This window comes from Bombina bombina, chromosome 4, assembly GCF_027579735.1.
Source record: "Bombina bombina isolate aBomBom1 chromosome 4, aBomBom1.pri, whole genome shotgun sequence".
NCBI classification, from domain to species: Eukaryota; Metazoa; Chordata; class Amphibia; order Anura; family Bombinatoridae; genus Bombina; species Bombina bombina.
In genome coordinates this window covers 939,708,251-939,729,032 of record NC_069502.1, presented here as the reverse complement: position 1 = coordinate 939,729,032, position 20,782 = coordinate 939,708,251, and the positions used below count along the sequence as shown (strand labels likewise).

At 38.0% G+C, this 20,782-nt stretch overlaps 1 protein-coding gene across 1 annotated transcript in view; it reads right to left on the bottom strand.

Annotated features, from left to right (window-relative positions):
* Positions 1–20,538, bottom strand: part of SOS1 (SOS Ras/Rac guanine nucleotide exchange factor 1) — a 728,117-nt gene extending 707,579 nt beyond the window's left edge. Inside the window, exon 1 of the mRNA XM_053712591.1 lies at positions 20,479–20,538. Coding sequence (XP_053568566.1) covers positions 20,479–20,538 — 60 coding nt within the window. The remainder of the gene's footprint in view (positions 1–20,478) is intronic.
* Between the last annotated feature and the right edge of the window lie 244 nt (positions 20,539–20,782).

The window sequence follows — 20,782 nt, the reverse complement described above, 5'->3', positions numbered from 1 at the left end:
CCTGATGGGGCAGGCTTCTTTTTTGTCAGTAAGAAGGATGGCGGGCTCAGACCCTGCATCGACTACAGGGCCTTGAACAACATAACCATCAAGAATCGCTATCCCATACCATTAATCACCGAACTGTATGACTCACTCCAGGATGCTCGCTTTTTCACCAAATTGGACTTACGTGGGGCATACAATCTGATTCGTATTTTTCCAGGCCACGAATGGAAGACCGCCTTCAACACGAGATCTGGGCATTATGAATACCTTGTAATGCCCTGTAATGCCCTAGGCTTAGTGTGAGGTTGTGGATCGCAACTGCAGATACAATTTTGTTAGTCTGATGTAGCTAAAGAAGCTTTGTAATAAATTACTCAGAGCAACTGCTACTAAGGCTTTTGATTTGTAGGATTAGGCTAATTCACAGGTTTCTGCATGAATTAGTTATACAAATTGTTGTATTCCAGACAACAATATAAGTTTGAGTAAATACTGTCCCCTTAATTAGTTAGGTAGACTTAGAATCACAGTGAACAGTTTGACCTGCGAGGAGCTGGGTGAAGCGGGAAACTTATCAAGAGGAGTGAGATGCTGAGCTCTGCTATAATGAACGTACGACAGCTTGTACAGATAGTTCTCACTCTATGTGTTCACTCTCTGATGACAGTGCAGCTAGCAGGTTTTGCGGATACAGCAGTCCAAGCAGTAGTGACTGCAATCCTCCTAATCCTCTGCTGTTACCTTCTGCAGCATGAGTCCGTGTAAGTCCGTAGGAGAGCTGGCTGGTAGCGTGATAGGGAGACTGAGTGATCAGCTGAGGAAAGGCGTGTTACAACACGCTAGAACTATCCAATGTAACTGTAGCAAGGTATCAAGGACTTGTAATTATTGTACAGCAGAAAGCTGTTGTAGCAACAAGGAGTTGGTAAGGAAAAGTATACTGATACACGAAGGCTTGTATTCCTTAGAATCCGACGAGACGTTCTCCTAGACAAATTAACGAATACTGAAGCGGGGAAAAAGGGGGCATGCCCAGTTTAAATAACCTGGCTGACAGGTTAGGCTGAGATTTAAAGATACAGCAATACCTGTGATGATGTGATGATTCTAAGAGCAAGTAATATATATTCAGTAGAAATCCCTTACATGCCCTTTGGGCTGTGTAACCCCCCTGCAGTCTTCAAGGCATTTTTCAACGATGTCTTCCGTGACCTCCTCAACCGCACTGTCATCGTCTATCTGGATGACATCCTTGTTTTCTCTTCCAATTTGGAGGAACATCATAGACACGTGAGACAGGTTCTTCTACGTATCATAGACAATTCTTTGGTAGCCAAGCTAGAAAAATGTGAGTTTGATCAAGTTCAGATCAAATTCCTTGGTTATGTCATTTCGAAGGAGGGTTTTGCCATGGATCCTGCTAAACTCACCGCAGTTCTGGAATGGCCTCAACCTACTTTTCTAAAGGAATTACAGAGGTTCTTGGGGTTCTCCAATTATTACTGCAAGTTTATAAAGAACTTTTCTTTAACAGTCGCTCCTCTCACTGAAATAACAAAACGGAACAAAGACTGTAAATATTGGTCTCCCAAAGCCATAAGTGCCTTCTCTAGTCTGAAAAAGGCTTTCTGTTCTGCTCCTGTGCTCCGCCATCCTGATCCTGACCTACAATTCACTTTAGAGGTTGATGACTCCGAGATAGGGGCTGGAGCAGTTCTTACTCAAAGGGATCCTTTGACTTCCAAGTCACACCCTGAAGCCTTTTTCTCAAAATGCTTTACTCCTGCTGAGGGGAACTACGATGTGGGTAATCGTGAACTCTTAGCCATTAAGATGGCTTTCACTGAATGGCATCATTGGTTAGAGGGCACCACCAATCCCATTCAGATTCTCACCGACCACAAGAATCTGACTTACCTAGAGACTGCTCATCGACTCAATCCTCGACAGGCCAGGTGGGCCTTGTTCTTTTCCCTTTGTGGTTTCTTATCTTCCTGGGACCAAGAACAAGAAGGCGGACGCCCTTTCCCGTCAGTTCCCTCACTCAAGTGACTCCTCTGAAGCTCCAATTGAACACATCATACCCCCCTCCTGTGTGGTTGCTCAACTAAACACCACCCTTCTGCAAAGATTGCAACGTGCCCAGTCTAGTTAACCTCCCGGAGCCCCCTTGGCCTCCGATATCTTCTTTCTACCTCTGAACCTACGCATCCCTGTGCTAGCCTGAGCTCATGACAGAAAACTCTCAGGACATCCTGGTTCGACTAGGACTTTCAAGCGTCTTTCCCAACATGTATGGTGGCCTACTATGAAGTCTGACGCTCAGGATTATGTGAAGGCCTGCACAACTTGTGCTGCCAATAAGACTCCCCGATCTTTTCCTCCTGGCTTGCTCCAACCATTGTCCATTCCCAAACAACCATGGACACACATAACAATGGATTTCATTGTGGTCCTTCCTCCTTCTGACCACCATACAGTTATCTTGGTTGTGGTGGATCGCTTTTCCAGACTGGCTTATTTTGTACCCCTAACCAAACTGCCTTCTGCCCTAGAATTATCGTCTCTTTCTCTTGCATATGGTACGACTTCATGGCATTCCTGTGAATATTGTTTCCGACAGAGGTCCACAGTTCATCTCTGCCTTTTGGAGAGCCTTTTGTAAGTTGATTGGAACCACTGTTTCTTTGTCTTTTGGCTACCATCCTCAAACCAACGGACTAACTGAGAGAGCAAACCAGGATCTTGAAACCTACCTTAAAGCCTTTGTCATACCAACTGGTCTGAGTTGTTACCCCTAGCTGAGCTGGCAAGAAACACTCATTGGCACTCTTCTCTTCGATGTTCTCCATTTCAAGCTGCAGCAGGGTATCAACCTCGTGTCTTCCCTCTTTCTGCTCAGTCCACTGGGGTTTCTGCTGCAGACCGACACGCCACTAGACTCACCACTCATTGGCAACATATTTGCTCTCAGCTACATTTAGCTGTCTCTAGATATAAGAAGTTTGCTGATCGTCATAAAGCTTCTGTACGTGCCATCCCAGTGGGTGAATGTGTTTAGATCTCTACTCGACACATTCGTCTACATCAACCCTGTCACAAATTGGGACCTAGGATTACCGGCCCTTACAAGGTCCTGAAAAGACTGTCTCCTGTCTATAAAGTGGCCTTGCCCAAAACCCTACACACACACCCACATCTCAGTACTCAAACTTTACATCAAGAATAGATATACCCGGCTCCAAGCTCCACCTCTTCCGCTCCTGGTCCCTGGTGACCCTGAATATGAAGTAGCTAAGATCCTGGACTCCAGATACAGACGCAGACAACTGCAGTATTTGATACATTGGAAGGGTTACTCTGTGGCAGATCGTTCCTGGGTTCCTGCCCGTGATGTGCATGCTCCATCCTTGGTCTCAAGATTCCATGCTGCTCATCCTTTGAGCCTGACTCTGGTTCCTGGAGGGAACCCTTGAGTGGGGGCTATGTCACGCCGCTCCACTCTAGCCATTGCTAGGGGCACGGCGTCTCCTTCCCTGCTCGTTGTCTAGGGCTGTGTCGGGTCTGGAGGCGTGTGGCGCTGATGTCATTGCCGCACGCTCCTCTCCCTCTCTGTTGCCGGTCAGACGCTTGTGGCCGAATCCTACGCCTATGTAAGTGTTCCTTGTAACATCTATCACTGCCCAAGTATAGGTGTTACGTTGTGTGCTCCTGGGTGTGATAGATCATACTTTTCTTACTGCCTTATTGTTATATCGCTGCTGAACACTGCCTGTCTGACTACTCTGCCTCTTAACCCCTAAATTGGTGGATTGATTATTGCTGCTGAACTCTGCCTGTCTGACTACTCTGTCTCTTAACCCCTAAATTGCTGGATTGATTATTGCTGCTGAACTCTGCCTGTCTGACTACTCTGCCTCTTAACCCCTAAATTGCTGGATTGATATACTGCTGCTGAACCCTGCCTGTCTGACTGCTCTGCTTTTTAACCCCTGTTGTTCTGGATTGCCTCGCTTGAGTGCTTACCCGACGAGTGCTTGTCTGGTTGCACTGGTATTATGAGTTGAAAGTAAACTGTTTTTGCTTGAGTGTATTTCCCGATAGAGGACAATGGAGCAAAAAAAGTGGGAAATAAACTAACACACTACTAGCGCGAAAACACGATCGCATATTCTCATATGCGCTAATTGAAGTCATCGCTAGAGTAGCAATGCACTACTGGGATCTAGCTGCACACATCTGGTGATGAGCCAATGACATAAAGCATATGTGTGTAGCCACCACTCACCAGCTAGTGCATACATGAAAATATGAATATTTCACATTCCAACATAGCAGAATATGTTCTATTTATTAATAAATAAATATTTATTTATATATATATATATATATATATATATATGATAGTAATTTGGTTCAATATATATTTATACATATATATATATACTGTATATAAATATAAAGAACGTCAAATATTTACAGTAGATACATAGTTAAAACCTTTATTAATGAATTTTGCATAAAAATGTTTTTCAATGTTTTCATCTAGTTAAAGGGATACTAATCCCAATTTTTTTATTTTGGATAGAGCATGCAATTTTAAGCAACTTTCTAATTTACTCCTATTATCAAATTTTCTTCGTTCTCTTGGTATCTTTATTTCAAAAAGCTGGAATTAAAGCTTAGGAGCCAGCCCATTTTTGGTTCACATTTAGCAACCAATCAGCAAGCGCTACCCAGGTGCTGAACCAAAAAATAAATAAATAAATATATATATATATATATATATACAGTATGTCTGTAAATACATATATGTCAGAGTATATGAATATTATGATGAATATTACATATGTGTACATATATATATATATATATATATATATATGTATATTTTATACACTGTATATGTTAGATGAGAACTCAGGATTAATTAAACATGAGTTTGTTGAACACAGCTTCTAATACACGTCTATCAGGATTGACGATCAGTAGAGCCTTTTTGAAGCACGGCCCCTGTAGTGTAAAACACACAAACATTTCTTTTCTAAAGGAAATAGCTCAGTGACCCTATTCATTTGACTATATATGCAGATTTTTATAACCTCAGAACATTTGGTGAGGTGAGAAAAGAATGTGTTCAAGGACCCCTTTGGAATTTGACACGTGTGATACAACAGTTCTATCTCACTGAATCTCTATTTGAAGACTTACTGCAAAAACCCCTCTTGGGGGAAGGTGACACAAATAAAATCAAATACACATCTGCACTGCTGGCTAAACAGGAAATATGCTGTTTTAAAGACTCTTACAACTCCTCATGGATTGACCCCATGTGGTGAGTATGAGACAAAAAGTCTGGCAACTGAAGTTACTGAAAAGTTAGAATGTTAGGATAATACAGTGAAGGCCCATGACTTACATTATGATTTCAAAACAACTATATATATTTTAATGGATATGAGATGTATATTTATGTGATATCAAACATTAACATCTAAATATATATATATATATGGAAAGTAAAAGATTGAATGATATATATATATATATATATATATATATATATATTTTGAAGGCATGAATATCTTAGCCTCTGTGTGTTTAAGAACATGAATAGATGTTTATGGACCTGAAGAGAAGTGATTATTAACATTTATTTTTATTTCAGATCGACATAAACAGGATTTATGTATTCAGGAAGAAATACACAGAAATGTCACATACTATATCTGGGTGGATGCAAATATCAGGAGTTTTAAATACTACCAATCTGGAGATATAAAAATAAGCTGTTATTTGCAAAGAAATGCCAGAATACTGATAAAATTATAATGCATTTTAAGCTAATAATTAGCAGTGTTAAATTACCTTAATATAATAAAATGCTAATAATATAACATATTTGGTATCAGAATAATCAGAAAAAATAACCTAATATTAACCATCTGTAATTGGGGTTATATATGATTAATGCAGAGAGTGTGATCTGATTAAATAACCATTTTATAAAAAAAAAATTAACTTGCTTAAAAATGTTAGAGATGGTCTTGTTGTATTTGTTTGTTTATACGTCTGCTGCCACCTGGTGTTATGTTGCGAGAACTACAGCCAGAAGGTTCTCTCTGGCTGTTAAAAATGAAATTTCCAAGGGCCAATCCGATTTAGACTTCCCAGATAACCAATGGGAAGGTCAGCTCCCGCAGGGCCACCCACAATTTACCAGTGATGGGAAAACCAAATAAAAAGTGAATGCAATGGAGAGAAAGACAGATTTTGCTGACTTGAATGATACATTGCTGGGCGTCCAAAATACACTCATTCTAAACAAGCTGATCTACCTTCTTCTCATTGATTGCGATATACACTTATTGGTGATCTGAGGTAAAATAATTCCTACCAAGGAATAATCGGATATCGACTGCTTTTTACTTTGGTAACGTATTCAAGGTTTTGTAAGATAAGTTATATGCATAGTTAATTTGTATTTAATAGATTTAAAGAAACAGTGTGTTTTAGTTAGCATTTCACAGCCTATATATATATTGTTTAAATCTGTGTCTGATTGGCTAAGTAACTCATCTATACAAGTTCTGATATTGTCAGTTAATTTTGTATTAGGATAAATTGCAATTAAATAGCAGAATATATATTATCCTATTGTTTTATAAACACTGTTTAGAATTGTATTGCTTGGATGTTAAAGGTTTTTAGTCCCATTGTGTTAAATAATTAAAAGGCTGAATTGTGAAGGTATATTTTTCTGGGTTTTGTAAGAAGGATAGCATATCTTAAGAGTTGGTTTTAACGCATATAAATTTTGTTTCATTTCCTTTTATTGCAAATATACTTCAATATGTTTATGGATATTAACTAAATAAAAGAATTCAGGTATTTATATTAATTGTATGGTCTAGTAGATGCATGGTTAAGTAGGGTTTCTATTTTTTTTATTTTATTGTGTTTGCAACCCTGCCATAAACTTATATATTATTTGGATAGCACTACTAAGATTTTCATAAATATACTGACATAATAATTGGAGGCACTTTTCTGAGATTTATTAATATTCCATCATAATTGATATAATATATTTGTAAGTAGATAGAAATTATTATAAAAGAGAAAAAAAAAAAAAAAAAAAAAAAGATTAATATTTCGATATTAATATTTTGAAGATATAATTTTTTTTTGAGAAGTTGAAATATTAATTTTCATATTTCGAGATTGACATTAATATCTTGAAATATTATTAAAGATTAATTTTGAAAAATTAATAAAAATATTAATTTTTCATATTTTAAAATTAATCAAAAATATTGATTTTTCATATTTTCAAAGTTAATCAAAAATATTAATTTTTTCATATTTCGGAATATTAATTTTTCATATTTCAAAATTAATAATATTTTTTATTTTTTTTTGAAATATAAAATTTTTCCTTCTCTCTTTTTATTGGCAAAAATTGTATTAGCGTTTTAGTTTAACTAAGTACTAAACCAATATAATAATGTCTGTAGCCAGAAGTGACTCATTTAATTCTATACATAGCAATGAAATTGGTCCCATAACCATACCTATTACTAAAGGTCAGGTCCTTAAGAAAGATATCTTAAGTTACCTTAAAGGGAAGTTTAATATTGCGGGTGAATTAAATGATTTTATGGATATGCTTGAAACTAGGGCTAAAAATATTACCGTTAATAATAATATGTGGAATGAAGAGAATGAATTCTTCCAGGAATTATTAATGATTAATCAATGCAAAGCTCCCATAAAGCGAGACGAACTAATACTAAAATCCTGGCCCCTTTTAATATGCATAATTGACGAAATGTCGTTTTGTGTCACAGACAAACGATTGCAAATACAGGAGCTAGAAAATAGTATTCGTTCCTCGCGCAGACGCGAAGAGGGTTTAAAAACAGCCAAAAATAAAATGGATGAATTTGCCCAAAACCTAGCCACCTTAGATAAGCACAATATGGACTTAATCGCGCAGATACAAGATTTAAATAAACAGCTTGCGCAAAGCCAGAGAGAATTAAGCGATTTAAAAAGGTCATATCGCCATAATGAAAACCCCTATATTAGCAATGAGAATAATACAGATAATGCTAACTCCTTTAGCGAACGCGTCAGGGACGAGGTACGAAAATATATAGAACAACATAGACAAATGACCCCTAACGGGTCAGAAGTAGATTTCCCAAATAGACAATCCCCTCAGGATGTAGATCCAGAGGACAGCTGTAGCGCAGCTGATGCGGGGGAGGGAAACTCTAACAGAGAGTCCCAAAATAAGTCTGATAAAGTCTATGATTCCCATAAAATAATCACCTTCGTACAACGCGCAGTACCTATATTCTCCAATAAGGGAACAACATCTGTAATTGATCATTTACAGGCTTTTGAAAATGCGTTAGCTATAATGAATGTTACAAGTGAGAAATTGAAAATTGAATTTCTACCTTGGATATTTGACAGTAAGCATCACAAATTCTTTGCCTCACTAAAGGATATGAATATTCATTCCTGGAATGGGGTAAAACGACAATGCAGAAAAGAATTCGGGCAATATCGCACTAAAACTGCCGCAAAGATAGCGGTATATGGTTTAAAGTGTCGTGCGAATCAGAGTCCAATCGAATTCCTTTCTGTATTGAAAAATGCGTACAGTATGGCTGAAGATAATCCCAGATTTGATGGCTCAGAATTTGTAAATGTATTTTTTGAAGCATTGCCTACACCCATCAAAATCAACTTAGCTAGAGATTTTGATGAGGACTGCTCATTGGAATGGCTGATCAAAGAGAGTACGAAGTTATACTCTATTCAGCAGTCCAGTGAGCAGGGGGTTAAAAAGGAGTCAAAACCCAAAATTGTGGCAGAAACTAGGGTGTCACCTAGCCCCCTCAATTTGGAGTCTAACAAGAGGACTTATGCAGAGGTGGCCAGTCAAAACAGGCCATCTCCACAGAGGTTTAATTCTGCCCCTCCCCCTACACAGGTTGAGGCGCAGGGAGACTATAACCAAAGTGGGGGACATAATCAGGTGAATAATTACTCACAAAGAGAATACTCACCAAATAATTGGTATCCGCGCAAGGGTAGATACAATAGACGGCGAAGATATTCTCAGGGTAACCAGACACCCCAGGTATATAATGCTCCCCAAAGTACTAACGCTGAACAAGCTGAACCCCAGGGGCAACCACGCCAGAATAGAAATAGTGGCCCTGATTCTGAGGGAACCCAATGGTCCAGGAATCAGTACAATGGGGCACCAAGAGATAGGCCCAGGGGTAGAGGTAACTTGTACAATCAGGTAGATATGCTGTTTACCCAAATAAATCGGTTGAGCGAACAAATCGCTAATATGAGTCAAAAATCTACGGCTCAGCAACCGAACAATACTTTTTTAGGGGTACAGCCAGTGGTCAGCAGTGGACCACAGGCACAGTCATAAATACTGCAGTATCACCTGAAGGGGAGGGGAGAGATATACAAAATGTAGTAATAAATATCAATGATACTAATCATGTTATCTCCCCACAGACCGGAAACGGACAAATTAGCTGTGACAATGAGCGACATCAGCCGGAAAAAGTTAACAAATCTCTTCCTTTGCAGCTCTCTCTTAACCTTGTTTCCACAGATGCAGTACAAAAGAATCCAGCCGACCCTGTCATAGAGGAAACAGGTAGGTATGAAGCTTCTTCTGCATCGGAAAGCATGGCAAACTCAGGTAATACGTGGCGAAGCCCACAAATGTATGAGAATGCAAATTTTATGTGTGAAATGATAGAAACTACAGGAAGATATTATGTACTAGTTGAGCTGCAAGATTCAGTCTCCAACCCTATCAGGGGATTAATTGACACTGGGTCACAGGCAACTATCTTATCCCACAGATACTACACACAGCTAAATGAGCTAACACCCCACAAACCCAAAATAAGAGAATTTGACGGTTCTCTAATAGGTGTTGGGGGTGACTCCCTAAAAGTCTACGGTACTGCCTGGTTAAAATTTAAATTGGGGAACAGGGTCATAAGACACCCTGTCATTATAGTGGATCTGCCAACTGATCGTTTAATTATTGGTAGTGATCTCCTGAAGCGATTAAGCACCATAATTGATTGCATAAATAATGTAATTTGGTCACAAGTTAAACGGCCTATCAATTATGAAAAATCTGGTATATCTCGCACCCGACATAGCTGTCACGTGGTGGAAGAGAAACCAGATGCTGTGGAGATTCATTTCAGGAATAACTCTGTACCTGAAATCACTATCCTACAAATAGATGATCAGACTCCTTTTAGTGGCTCTGATGGTAATACTTTTAAAATTTCGCCTGGAAAGATAGCGAATATTTCCCTAGATGGCGATGTATTAACCATATCACTCCACAAGGGGGATCATAAAATCCCTAAGGGGGGAGGCCACACTCAATACCTCACAGGGATTGAGAGAGTTAAAGAGGATCTATTTATCCCTATACAAGTGCATGACCTTGGTAAAACCGAGTATGCTAAAATAAACTTAAAACAGGAAGCTAGCTATATAAGCGAAGGTTTATTAGCGCAGATAGCTGAACCTAAAGTGATTAAATATCTTTCTCCCCAAGACCACAGTGTCAGCAACCTGGATGACAGGTCTGAAAGCTATAACATCACAGCTAAGTGCTTATTATCTATCTCTATAGGAAATAAGTCAGTGAAGCACCTGTTTTTAGTTTTAAATACTCCCCATAATCAAATATACATTGGCAATGATATCTTACATAGATATGCCATACAAATAGATTTGATTAATTCTTGCCTCTGGAGCAGGTTAAAGGGGGACCCTGAAGTATTTCAGGATGAAAATGCAGCCCTGAAATCAAACCAGCAATTGCCATATGCTGTGAATATGCAGGTATCTAGCGATGTTATAATTCCTGCTGGGGCTGATAAATTTCTTTTACCCTTACAGGTAAAGAGAGGGCAGAAATTAAAAACTTCTGAAACACTGATTTGCCTCTCCCATAGAATACAAAATCTGGGTGTCACAGTGACTTACACTCCTATGGTGAATATTGGAACTGTTCCAATACATATTATTGTGCATAACATGACCCCACAGGATATAACATTATCCAAGGGAACTACCATAGGATATGCACTGGAATCAAGTTATTACACTTTTGGATTCCAGAATAATGTAATTGGGCTAATACCTGAAGGATACTTAACTGAAGAACAATTAACAGAACAATCCTTTGCATCTATGCCAGAGGGTCTATTTAATATTCAGTCTATTTATCCCTTCAGCTCAGAGGAAGGCATCTGTAAAATTGAAGAAGCCTCTCTAGTGTTTGATCAGCCAATCAAACAGCAAGATTACCCCAATACCCAGAGTCATGGGAGCAATGTAAATTATAATCAAGGGGATCTCACCTCTAGACTGGAAGAAGCCTATGAAATAGGACAGCCTGAAATCTTTCCAGGATTTCAGCAAATAGTCGAAGAGCAAATATCCTTAGCTAATGGCTGTTCCAGCGATGATGAACGCCAACAGCTGCGAGAACTCCTGATGGAGTACAAGGATATTTTTGCTAAGGATTCTTATGACTGTGGTACTACAGACTTGCACATTGCAAGAATACAAACAGATCCCGATGCACCACCTGTATTTGTCAAACAATACAGACTTCCCTTAGCCTCATATGATTCTCTTGCAGAGATCATAAGGAATTTGGAAGAAAGAGGTATTATCAGACAGGTGCACAGCTCTTATAATAATCCTATTCTAGGTGTCCTTAAGCCCAATGGACAATGGCGTTTGTGTGCTGACTTAAGACAGCTAAACAAACGAGTATACATGTCTGGCTGGCCTGTACCATACATTGACCAGTGCCTAGCACAAATGCAGGGATCCAAAATATTCACTGCCATTGATTGTGCACAGGGATATTGGACCATAAAGGTACATGAAGAGGACCAATATAAGCTAGCATTCTCCTTCCAAAAGATTCAGTATGCATTCCAGAGACTTCCATTTGGATACATAAATTCTGGACATGAATTTGCTGTATTCATGCATAAGGCTATGCCTGACGCACTGGAAAGGGGGACCTTATCTTATGTTGATGATGTTTTAATCAAAAGCACAGACTTTGAAAAACACATCGCAGAGCTTAAACACGTCCTCAGCCAACTTAAAAGGGCAGGTGTCAAATTATCCCTGCAAAAAGCTCAATGGTGCCGCACTCGTGTAAACTTCTTGGGACATGAAGTTACCTCTGAAGGATTAAATCCCCAAAAGAAAAAGGTGGAAGCTATAGTGAATTCTAAAAACCCAACTAACCTAAAGGAATTGAGATCATTCCTGGGTATGACAAATTATTCTCGCAAATTCATTGATAATTATGCGGAATTAGCTAAACCACTACTGCTTCTTCTGAAGAAAGATGTGAAATGGCACTGGAGTGAGTCTCAAGAGACAGCCATCAGAGAGCTGAAGAGAAAACTCACTCAAGCACCTTGCTTAGCGTACCCTGAAGGTGGTAAACCTTTCTTCTTAGAGACAGGTTACACAGATATAAGCATGAGTGCTGTGTTATACCAAAAGCATGATAATTTGAACAAAGCCATTGCTTATGCGAGCAAAAATCTATCCCCAGTAGAAATAAAATTTAGCGATTGCGAAAAAGCCCTCTTATCTACTGTATGGGCTCTACAAAATTTCCGCAGCTATATACAGGGCGAGAAAATTATTGTAGAAACGGCCCACCAGCCTTTGCTATATTTGCAAAGTGAGAGAATAAGAGATGGGAATCTGTCTAATAGCCGCATAACAGCGTGGACTCTTTCCTTACAAGGCTGGCCCTTAGAAATTCGCTACAAACAGAATAAAAAGAATCCAGTCGCACAAGGGCTTGCTGAGCTCCACAACTGTACTGCTAGAGATCCTGGGGAAGAATTATCAGAAGATGATTTTCTGGAGGAACAATTGCTTTCCCCATATAAACTATACAATGAGGACCATTGTCAAACATTACCTTGGGTGTATGTTGATGGTTGTTCTTACCACGCCACTATTGATAGTGAGCGCAGATTAGTCGCTGGCATTGGTATAACTTGGACAAATGGAGTCTCAAATATATCTGTAGGTTTCAACATTGGGCCAAGATCCAGTCAAGTTGCAGAACTAACTGCTGTTTTCAAAACCATTGAAATGGCTATTGAACATGGTATTCATGAATTTGTGATCATAACTGACTCAAATTATGTGCGTGACAGTTTTGTTGAATACCTGCCAACTTGGAAAAGAAATGGCATGCAGAAAAGCAATAACAAACCAGTCAAGCATGGCAAGTTGTTCTGCGAGATTGATAATCTGGTAGTATCCAATGATTTAACCATACACTGGAAAAAGACCAAGGGTCATTCCAGAGTTCTAGGTCCTGATAAGGAAGGCAATGACCTTGCGGATTCATTAGCCAAACAAGGAGCCATAACTGGAGAACTCCTTAATATTGACCACTTAATGGGTGCAATTCAGGTAGAAGCCATTACCAGAAACCAGGCAAAACAACAGAGTGAGCCTAACTTGGTACAATGGAGTCAGGATTCTCCTAGTGAGGACCTGATCACTAGTCAAAAAGAAGACCCCATTGTAGGCATCTTCTATAAACACATAGAAGATCCTGAAAGCAACCCCATCTCAAAAGATGATTGTATTGGCAAAGAAGATCTGAGAATCTTAATAAAATCTAAATCACAATTCAAATTACAGGATGGTTTGTTAATTAGAACCTCCAAAACTGGCATCCAGCAGTGGGTAGTACCCACCAAGTTCAGAGGTCTAATGCTTCAACATGCCCATGATGCTCCCACATCTGGTCATCGTGGTGCCAAACTCACGTATGAAATATTACGTGATTATGCTTTTTGGCCACACATGTTGAAAGATGTTCAAACCTACTGTCAAGGGTGTTTAATCTGTCCACAGTTCCAACCCACTGCACCAACACATAGAGCGCCATTGCAGAAAAGGGGGATGGTAATGCCATGGTCAGATATACAAATTGATTTTATTGGCCCGGTAACAAGATCATCAAGAGGTAACAAATACATGTTAACCGTAACATGCCTGTTCACTAAATGGGTAGAGTGCATTAGTGCACCTAACAATAGTGCTGAAACATGTGCAGCATTGCTCATCAACCATGTATTTTCCAGATTTGGTTTGCCCCAAAGAATCGAATCAGATCGGGGGACCCACTTCACTAGCGAAGTAATGACAAAAATGTGGAAAATACTAGGGGTTAAAAGAAAGCTCCATATTGCTTATAGAGCTGCCTCAAGTGGTGGTGTAGAGCGTTACAACCAGTCCATTGTTAAAATCCTCAAAAAGTTTGTGAGTGAAACAGGTAAAGACTGGGATGTAAAACTACCTCTAGTCTTAATGGCATTAAGAGCAACTCCAAGTAGTGCTACCAAGATGTCACCTTTTGAACTGATGACTGGTAGAAGAATGGTTCTACCTCAGCATCTGCTGTACCGTACATCAGACCAAAATTTGATAAACGCTGCCAATACACATCAATATGTGGAAAACCTAAGGAGACACCTGCAACATGCCTTTGCATTTGCTCAAAGGAATTTAGAAAGAGCCGCAACTGCCACTAAAACCTATTATGATCTCAAAACATCCAAAAAGGAATATGAAATAAATGATAAAGTTTATCTTTATAACTTTGGAAGAGATCAGGTTAGGGAGAAGAAATTTCTTCCCTCATGGAAAGGTCCTTTTGTCATTACTGACAAAATATCTCCAGTGGCCTATAAAATACGGATCCCCAAAAATGAAGGTTTCATAGATAAATGGGTCCATATCAATCAATTGCGAGCGTGTCATCCCAGATCCCAACTACAAGTCATAGAGGGAGAATGAAGTGTCATATCCCCAAATGAACTAAAGACATACTGTAGTTTAAAGGTGCCCAACTGATAAACATGAAGGCTCAAAATAACAAACTTTCTACATAAGAGACTGTCTAGGAGATATACGGTTGATCCTCATCAAATACCACTGACTTTAAGCCAATTCAAATACATGTGTCCTACATCTATTTGAAGTTGGAAGGGGGATTTATGTCAGAGTATATGAATATTATGATGAATATTACATATGTGTACATATATATATATATATATATATATATATATATATATGTATATTTTATACACTGTATATGTTAGATGAGAACTCAGGATTAATTAAACATGAGTTTGTTGAACACAGCTTCTAATACACGTCTATCAGGATTGACGATCAGTAGAGCCTTTTTGAAGCACGGCCCCTGTAGTGTAAAACACACAAACATTTCTTTTCTAAAGGAAATAGCTCAGTGACCCTATTCATTTGACTATATATGCAGATTTTTATAACCTCAGAACATTTGGTGAGGTGAGAAAAGAATGTGTTCAAGGACCCCTTTGGAATTTGACACGTGTGATACAACAGTTCTATCTCACTGAATCTCTATTTGAAGACTTACTGCAAAAACCCCTCTTGGGGGATGGTGACACAAATAAAATCAAATACACATCTGCACTGCTGGCTAAACAGGAAATATGCTGTTTTAAAGACTCTTACAACTCCTCATGGATTGACCCCATGTGGTGAGTATGAGACAAAAAGTCTGGCAACTGAAGTTACTGAAAAGTTAGAATGTTAGGATAATACAGTGAAGGCCCATGACTTACATTATGATTTCAAAACAACTATATATATTTTAATGGATATGAGATGTATATTTATGTGATATCAAACATTAACATCTAAATATATATATATATGGAAAGTAAAAGATTGAATGATATATATATATATATATATATATATATATTTTGAAGGCATGAATATCTTAGCCTCTGTGTGTTTAAGAACATGAATAGATGTTTATGGACCTGAAGAGAAGTGATTATTAACATTTATTTTTATTTCAGATCGACATAAACAGGATTTATGTATTCAGGAAGAAATACACAGAAATGTCACATACTATATCTGGGTGGATGCAAATATCAGGAGTTTTAAATACTACCAATCTGGAGATATAAAAATAAGCTGTTATTTGCAAAGAAATGCCAGAATACTGATAAAATTATAATGCATTTTAAGCTAATAATTAGCAGTGTTAAATTACCTTAATATAATAAAATGTTAATAATATAACATATTTGGTATCAGAATAATCAGAAAAAATAACCTAATATTAACCATCTGTAATTGGGGTTATATATGATTAATGCAGAGAGTGTGATCTGATTAAATAACCATTTTATAAAAAAAAAATTAACTTGCTTAAAAATGTTAGAGATGGTCTTGTTGTATTTGTTTGTTTATACGTCTGCTGCCACCTGGTGTTATGTTGCGAGAACTACAGCCAGAAGGTTCTCTCTGGCTGTTAAAAATGAAATTTCCAAGGGCCAATCCGATTTAGACTTCCCAGATAACCAATGGGAAGGTCAGCTCCCGCAGGGCCACCCACAATTTACCAGTGATGGGAAAACCAAATAAAAAGTGAATGCAATGGAGAGAAAGACAGATTTTGCTGACTTGAATGATACATTGCTGGGCGTCCAAAATACACTCATTCTAAACAAGCTGATCTACCTTCTTCTCATTGATTGCGATATACACTTATTGGTGATCTGAGGTAAAATAATTCCTACCAAGGAATAATCGGATATCGACTGCTTTTTACTTTGGTAACGTATTCAAGGTTTTGTAAGATAAGTTATATGCATAGTTAATTTGTATTTAATAGATTTAAAGAAACAGTGTGTTTTAGTTAGCATTTCACAGCCTATATATATATTGTTTAAATCTGTGTCTGATTGGCTAAGTAACTCATCTATACAAGTTCTGATATTGTCAGTTAATTTTGTATTAGGATAAATTGCAATTAAATAGCAGAATATATATTATCCTATTGTTTTATAAACACTGTTTAGAATTGTATTGCTTGGATGTTAAAGGTTTTTAGTCCCATTGTGTTAAATAATTAAAAGGCTGAATTGTGAAGGTATATTTTTCTGGGTTTTGTAAGAAGGATAGCATATCTTAAGAGTTGGTTTTAACGCATATAAATTTTGTTTCATTTCCTTTTATTGCAAATATACTTCAATATGTTTATGGATATTAACTAAATAAAAGAATTCAGGTATTTATATTAATTGTATGGTCTAGTAGATGCATGGTTAAGTAGGGTTTCTATTTTTTTTTATTTTATTGTGTTTGCAACCCTGCCATAAACTTATATATTATTTGGATAGCACTACTAAGATTTTCATAAATATACTGACATATATACACATATAAATACATACATATCCATCGCTAGACATGTATATGTATGTAACACAATGTTAAAAAAAGCCCTTTGTCTGCCTTTTTTTTCCCCCTAACACCTGAGACCTAATATCTTTGAATCCTTATAATTTTGCAAAACAGTTAACCAGAGCTCTAAGGACACGGTAATCATCCTATATAATAAAAGGCCAAGTATGTTTGTCCGACGCAGTTATACGCAGTAGAGACTGCGCGAGACAAACATACCTGGCCTTAACCCTTTAACAACCAGCGCCAATGTGCAATAGAGACAGCGCGAGACAAGTGCGAGGATGGCACTGGTCGTTAAGCCCTTAAGGACCTCTGCCGCAATTTCGCTTATTTAGCAAGATTACGCTATTTCTGCTTGCCCCACGAGTGGGGCAGTGCAGAAATAGTCTTGCAGAGGTACCAAAGCATTTTGTGTCCCTCTCTACATCGGGCAACAGTGGTGCCGATCGTTGGTCGCGTGGGAGGGTTAGGCGGGAGGTGGGTGGTCGGCCCATCGCTGGAGGGGGGCGGGAACAGGTGGAACTGCTACACTACAGAAAAAATGTATGCTAAGAGCGGCAGGTAGGTGGAAGGAAAGAGAAGGAGGTACAGTGGGATCCTAGAGTGTGTGTGGGGGGGGGGGAGAGAATAAAGGCTAGGGAAAGGATCTTGGTACAGTAGTAATAGCATTAATCGTGACTGTGCTCAAGCGATCGCTTTTATTTTTAACTTGTAATACCATCAGTAAACCCGACGAGCGCAAACACCAGCATTAGCGCTCCATTTGAAATCTGGCCCATTGTGTTATTAAACTTAATGGGACAGTATACACCAATTTTCATTAAACTGCATGTAATAGAGACTACTATGAAGAATAATATGCACAGATACTGATATAAAAATCCAATATAAACCCTTTTAAAAACTTACTTAGAAGCTCCCAGTTTAGCTCTGTTGAAAAGGTTAGCTGAAACATCCACTGAAAGTGGATCTATAGCAAAAAGACACCCCCTTCCTCTGCATATAAAAAGACTCTTTACACATACAGGAACAAGCTGGAGTAGGTATACATCAGTATACTTGTAAAACTTTGGGACTTGGTTATGAGTCTGAAAATCAGCGCAATGTTATTTAAAAATAAGCAAAACTATACATTTTAAAAAACAAACCAACCTGTATAAGTTATTTAAATGGATCATCTACAAAACATTTATGCAAAGAAAAATCTAGTATATAATGTACCTCATCCGGGTTAGCCCCCCCATATTCAAAATTTTAACAAACGATCATTCCATTTGTTAGATCTTTGTTAGATAAATTGTTTTTTTTTCCCGTTAGATTTACTCTAAAATATGAAATATTAACAAACATTTTCAGGGGGGGGCTAACCCGTAGCCAGCCCCCCTCAACAAAAATGTTGACAAAATGTTATTGATTATGATAGCTCCAAGTTAGAAATGTCCCTTTTATTGTGATCTGGATAACAAATTCCAAATGGTAGCAGAGCTCCCAACCATCTGTCATTGCTTGAGAGCTCAGCCTCTCTGTGGGCCTGATATTCAAAACCTCACCAGCATGGAGAGAAATCACACAAAATCTTTGGGATTTATTTTAGACCTTGTATTGTATTGTAGGAGTAGGGTTGCCAGGTGTCCACCACAAAAATACCTTACTTATGGGGGGGTGAGTAAAATAAAATAAAAATGTAATTTAAGTGTACTGTACACACATACATAAATACAGACACACACATATATATATATAATGTATATATATATAGACACACACATCATTAAAGGTTCTAAAATACACTGTTTAAGCCCCTTAACTGCCAGAAATATGTAAACATCTGCTACATACTGCACAGCAGGCATCCCTTTCAAAGCAGTCAAGGGGTTAAACAATTTTTTTTTTATCAGACAGAAAAAAAGTGAAATCAGAAACTACCTTATTGCTAATGCTATATTTACTCCCAATGTTAGCCTTCCATTTGCCTAACCCCCCCCCCCCCCATATATTTACAGATAAGTCTGTACTCCAGCAACAACAAAAATAAAATCAACTGCTTCTCAGAGTACAATCCATTGTGGTCCTTGGGCAAGGCAGCAGAGTCTTACTTACTATACATGTATATGATTATTAGTATGAATAAAAAGGGAACTGGTGTTTGTGTAGAAAAAAATATTACATTTATTATAAGTGGGTACAGGGATTATGAGTAGAAATACAGAGAATGCAACAAAAAACTATGCAGGTAACTGGTACTACAGCTCAGATAGCACATTCAGTCAGTGAAAGTGCTAACAAAACCTTCTTTAAAGTGAAGGTAAAGTTACGTTAGTCTCTATCCAGTAATCCATTAATCATTTTTCTAAATTTGGCGTTTTAATCAAGTTATAAACATTTTTCAGGCAATTTACTAACCTTGTTTTTTTAAACCTGTAATTTTTTTTTCTTTTCTTTCTATCACTTTTTCTGATCGTTTTATTGAAATTTAGGCCGTTAGGCGGCAGTGACTAGACATCATCCGCCCACTCTTTAAACAGCGTATGCGCTACTTATTTTTTAATTACATTCTACTTCCAGGTAGGAATCCCTTAACTGAAAGCGAAATCGGCGATTAGCGTATGCACAGTTAAAAGCTGCATCGTGAACACACTTTTGAGAGCTGTAGAGAGCAGGTGGGACCGCTCTTTACGTCACAACGCTGAAAACACGGTAATAGGGGTTGGGAGGAGTCAGCTGCAAAATGGTAGGGATTTATAAATATAAATATTTTTAAAACTACACATTAAACATAGAAAAATACTTAGTGATTACATTATAGTCATATTAACAAATGCATAGCTGTCTTCAATAAGTCTAAACTTTACCTTCACTTTAAATACATAAGTAAAATGAGAAACACCATCGGGCACGCAAGCAGGCACAATAGAATTGTGGGATATAGGTGAGACTTACATCAGTTCTGGCAGTGTGCAGGTTAAAGGGAATGTAAACCTTAAAATATATTTGCCCTTAACTTAAATTATATTAGTAGTTAACTAGATTAGTCCAACTTTGCAGAGCAAAAGCGCAATGGAAGCTTTTAAAAATGTATTTTATACTTACCCAAAAAAACGCATCTTCTGTCCGCCTACGAATCCGAACATTTTTTTCAATACTTGTCATCATTATCCCTGCAGCCAACAGTGGAGTGAACGTCCGTCTTCTCCAATTTTGACAGCGTGCGTTCCCTCTCCACGTGCGCATGCGCATTCAACAGCCATATACACAGAATCTCAATGCTTCGTCGTACAGTGAGATTCTGTGTTTCTGATTGAGCGGTGAGTCATTTCTATTGACGAAGGAGCAACTCAAATATTGGAATCCATACTCAAACAGTATTTTTTTAAACTCATTATGAATTTTATAA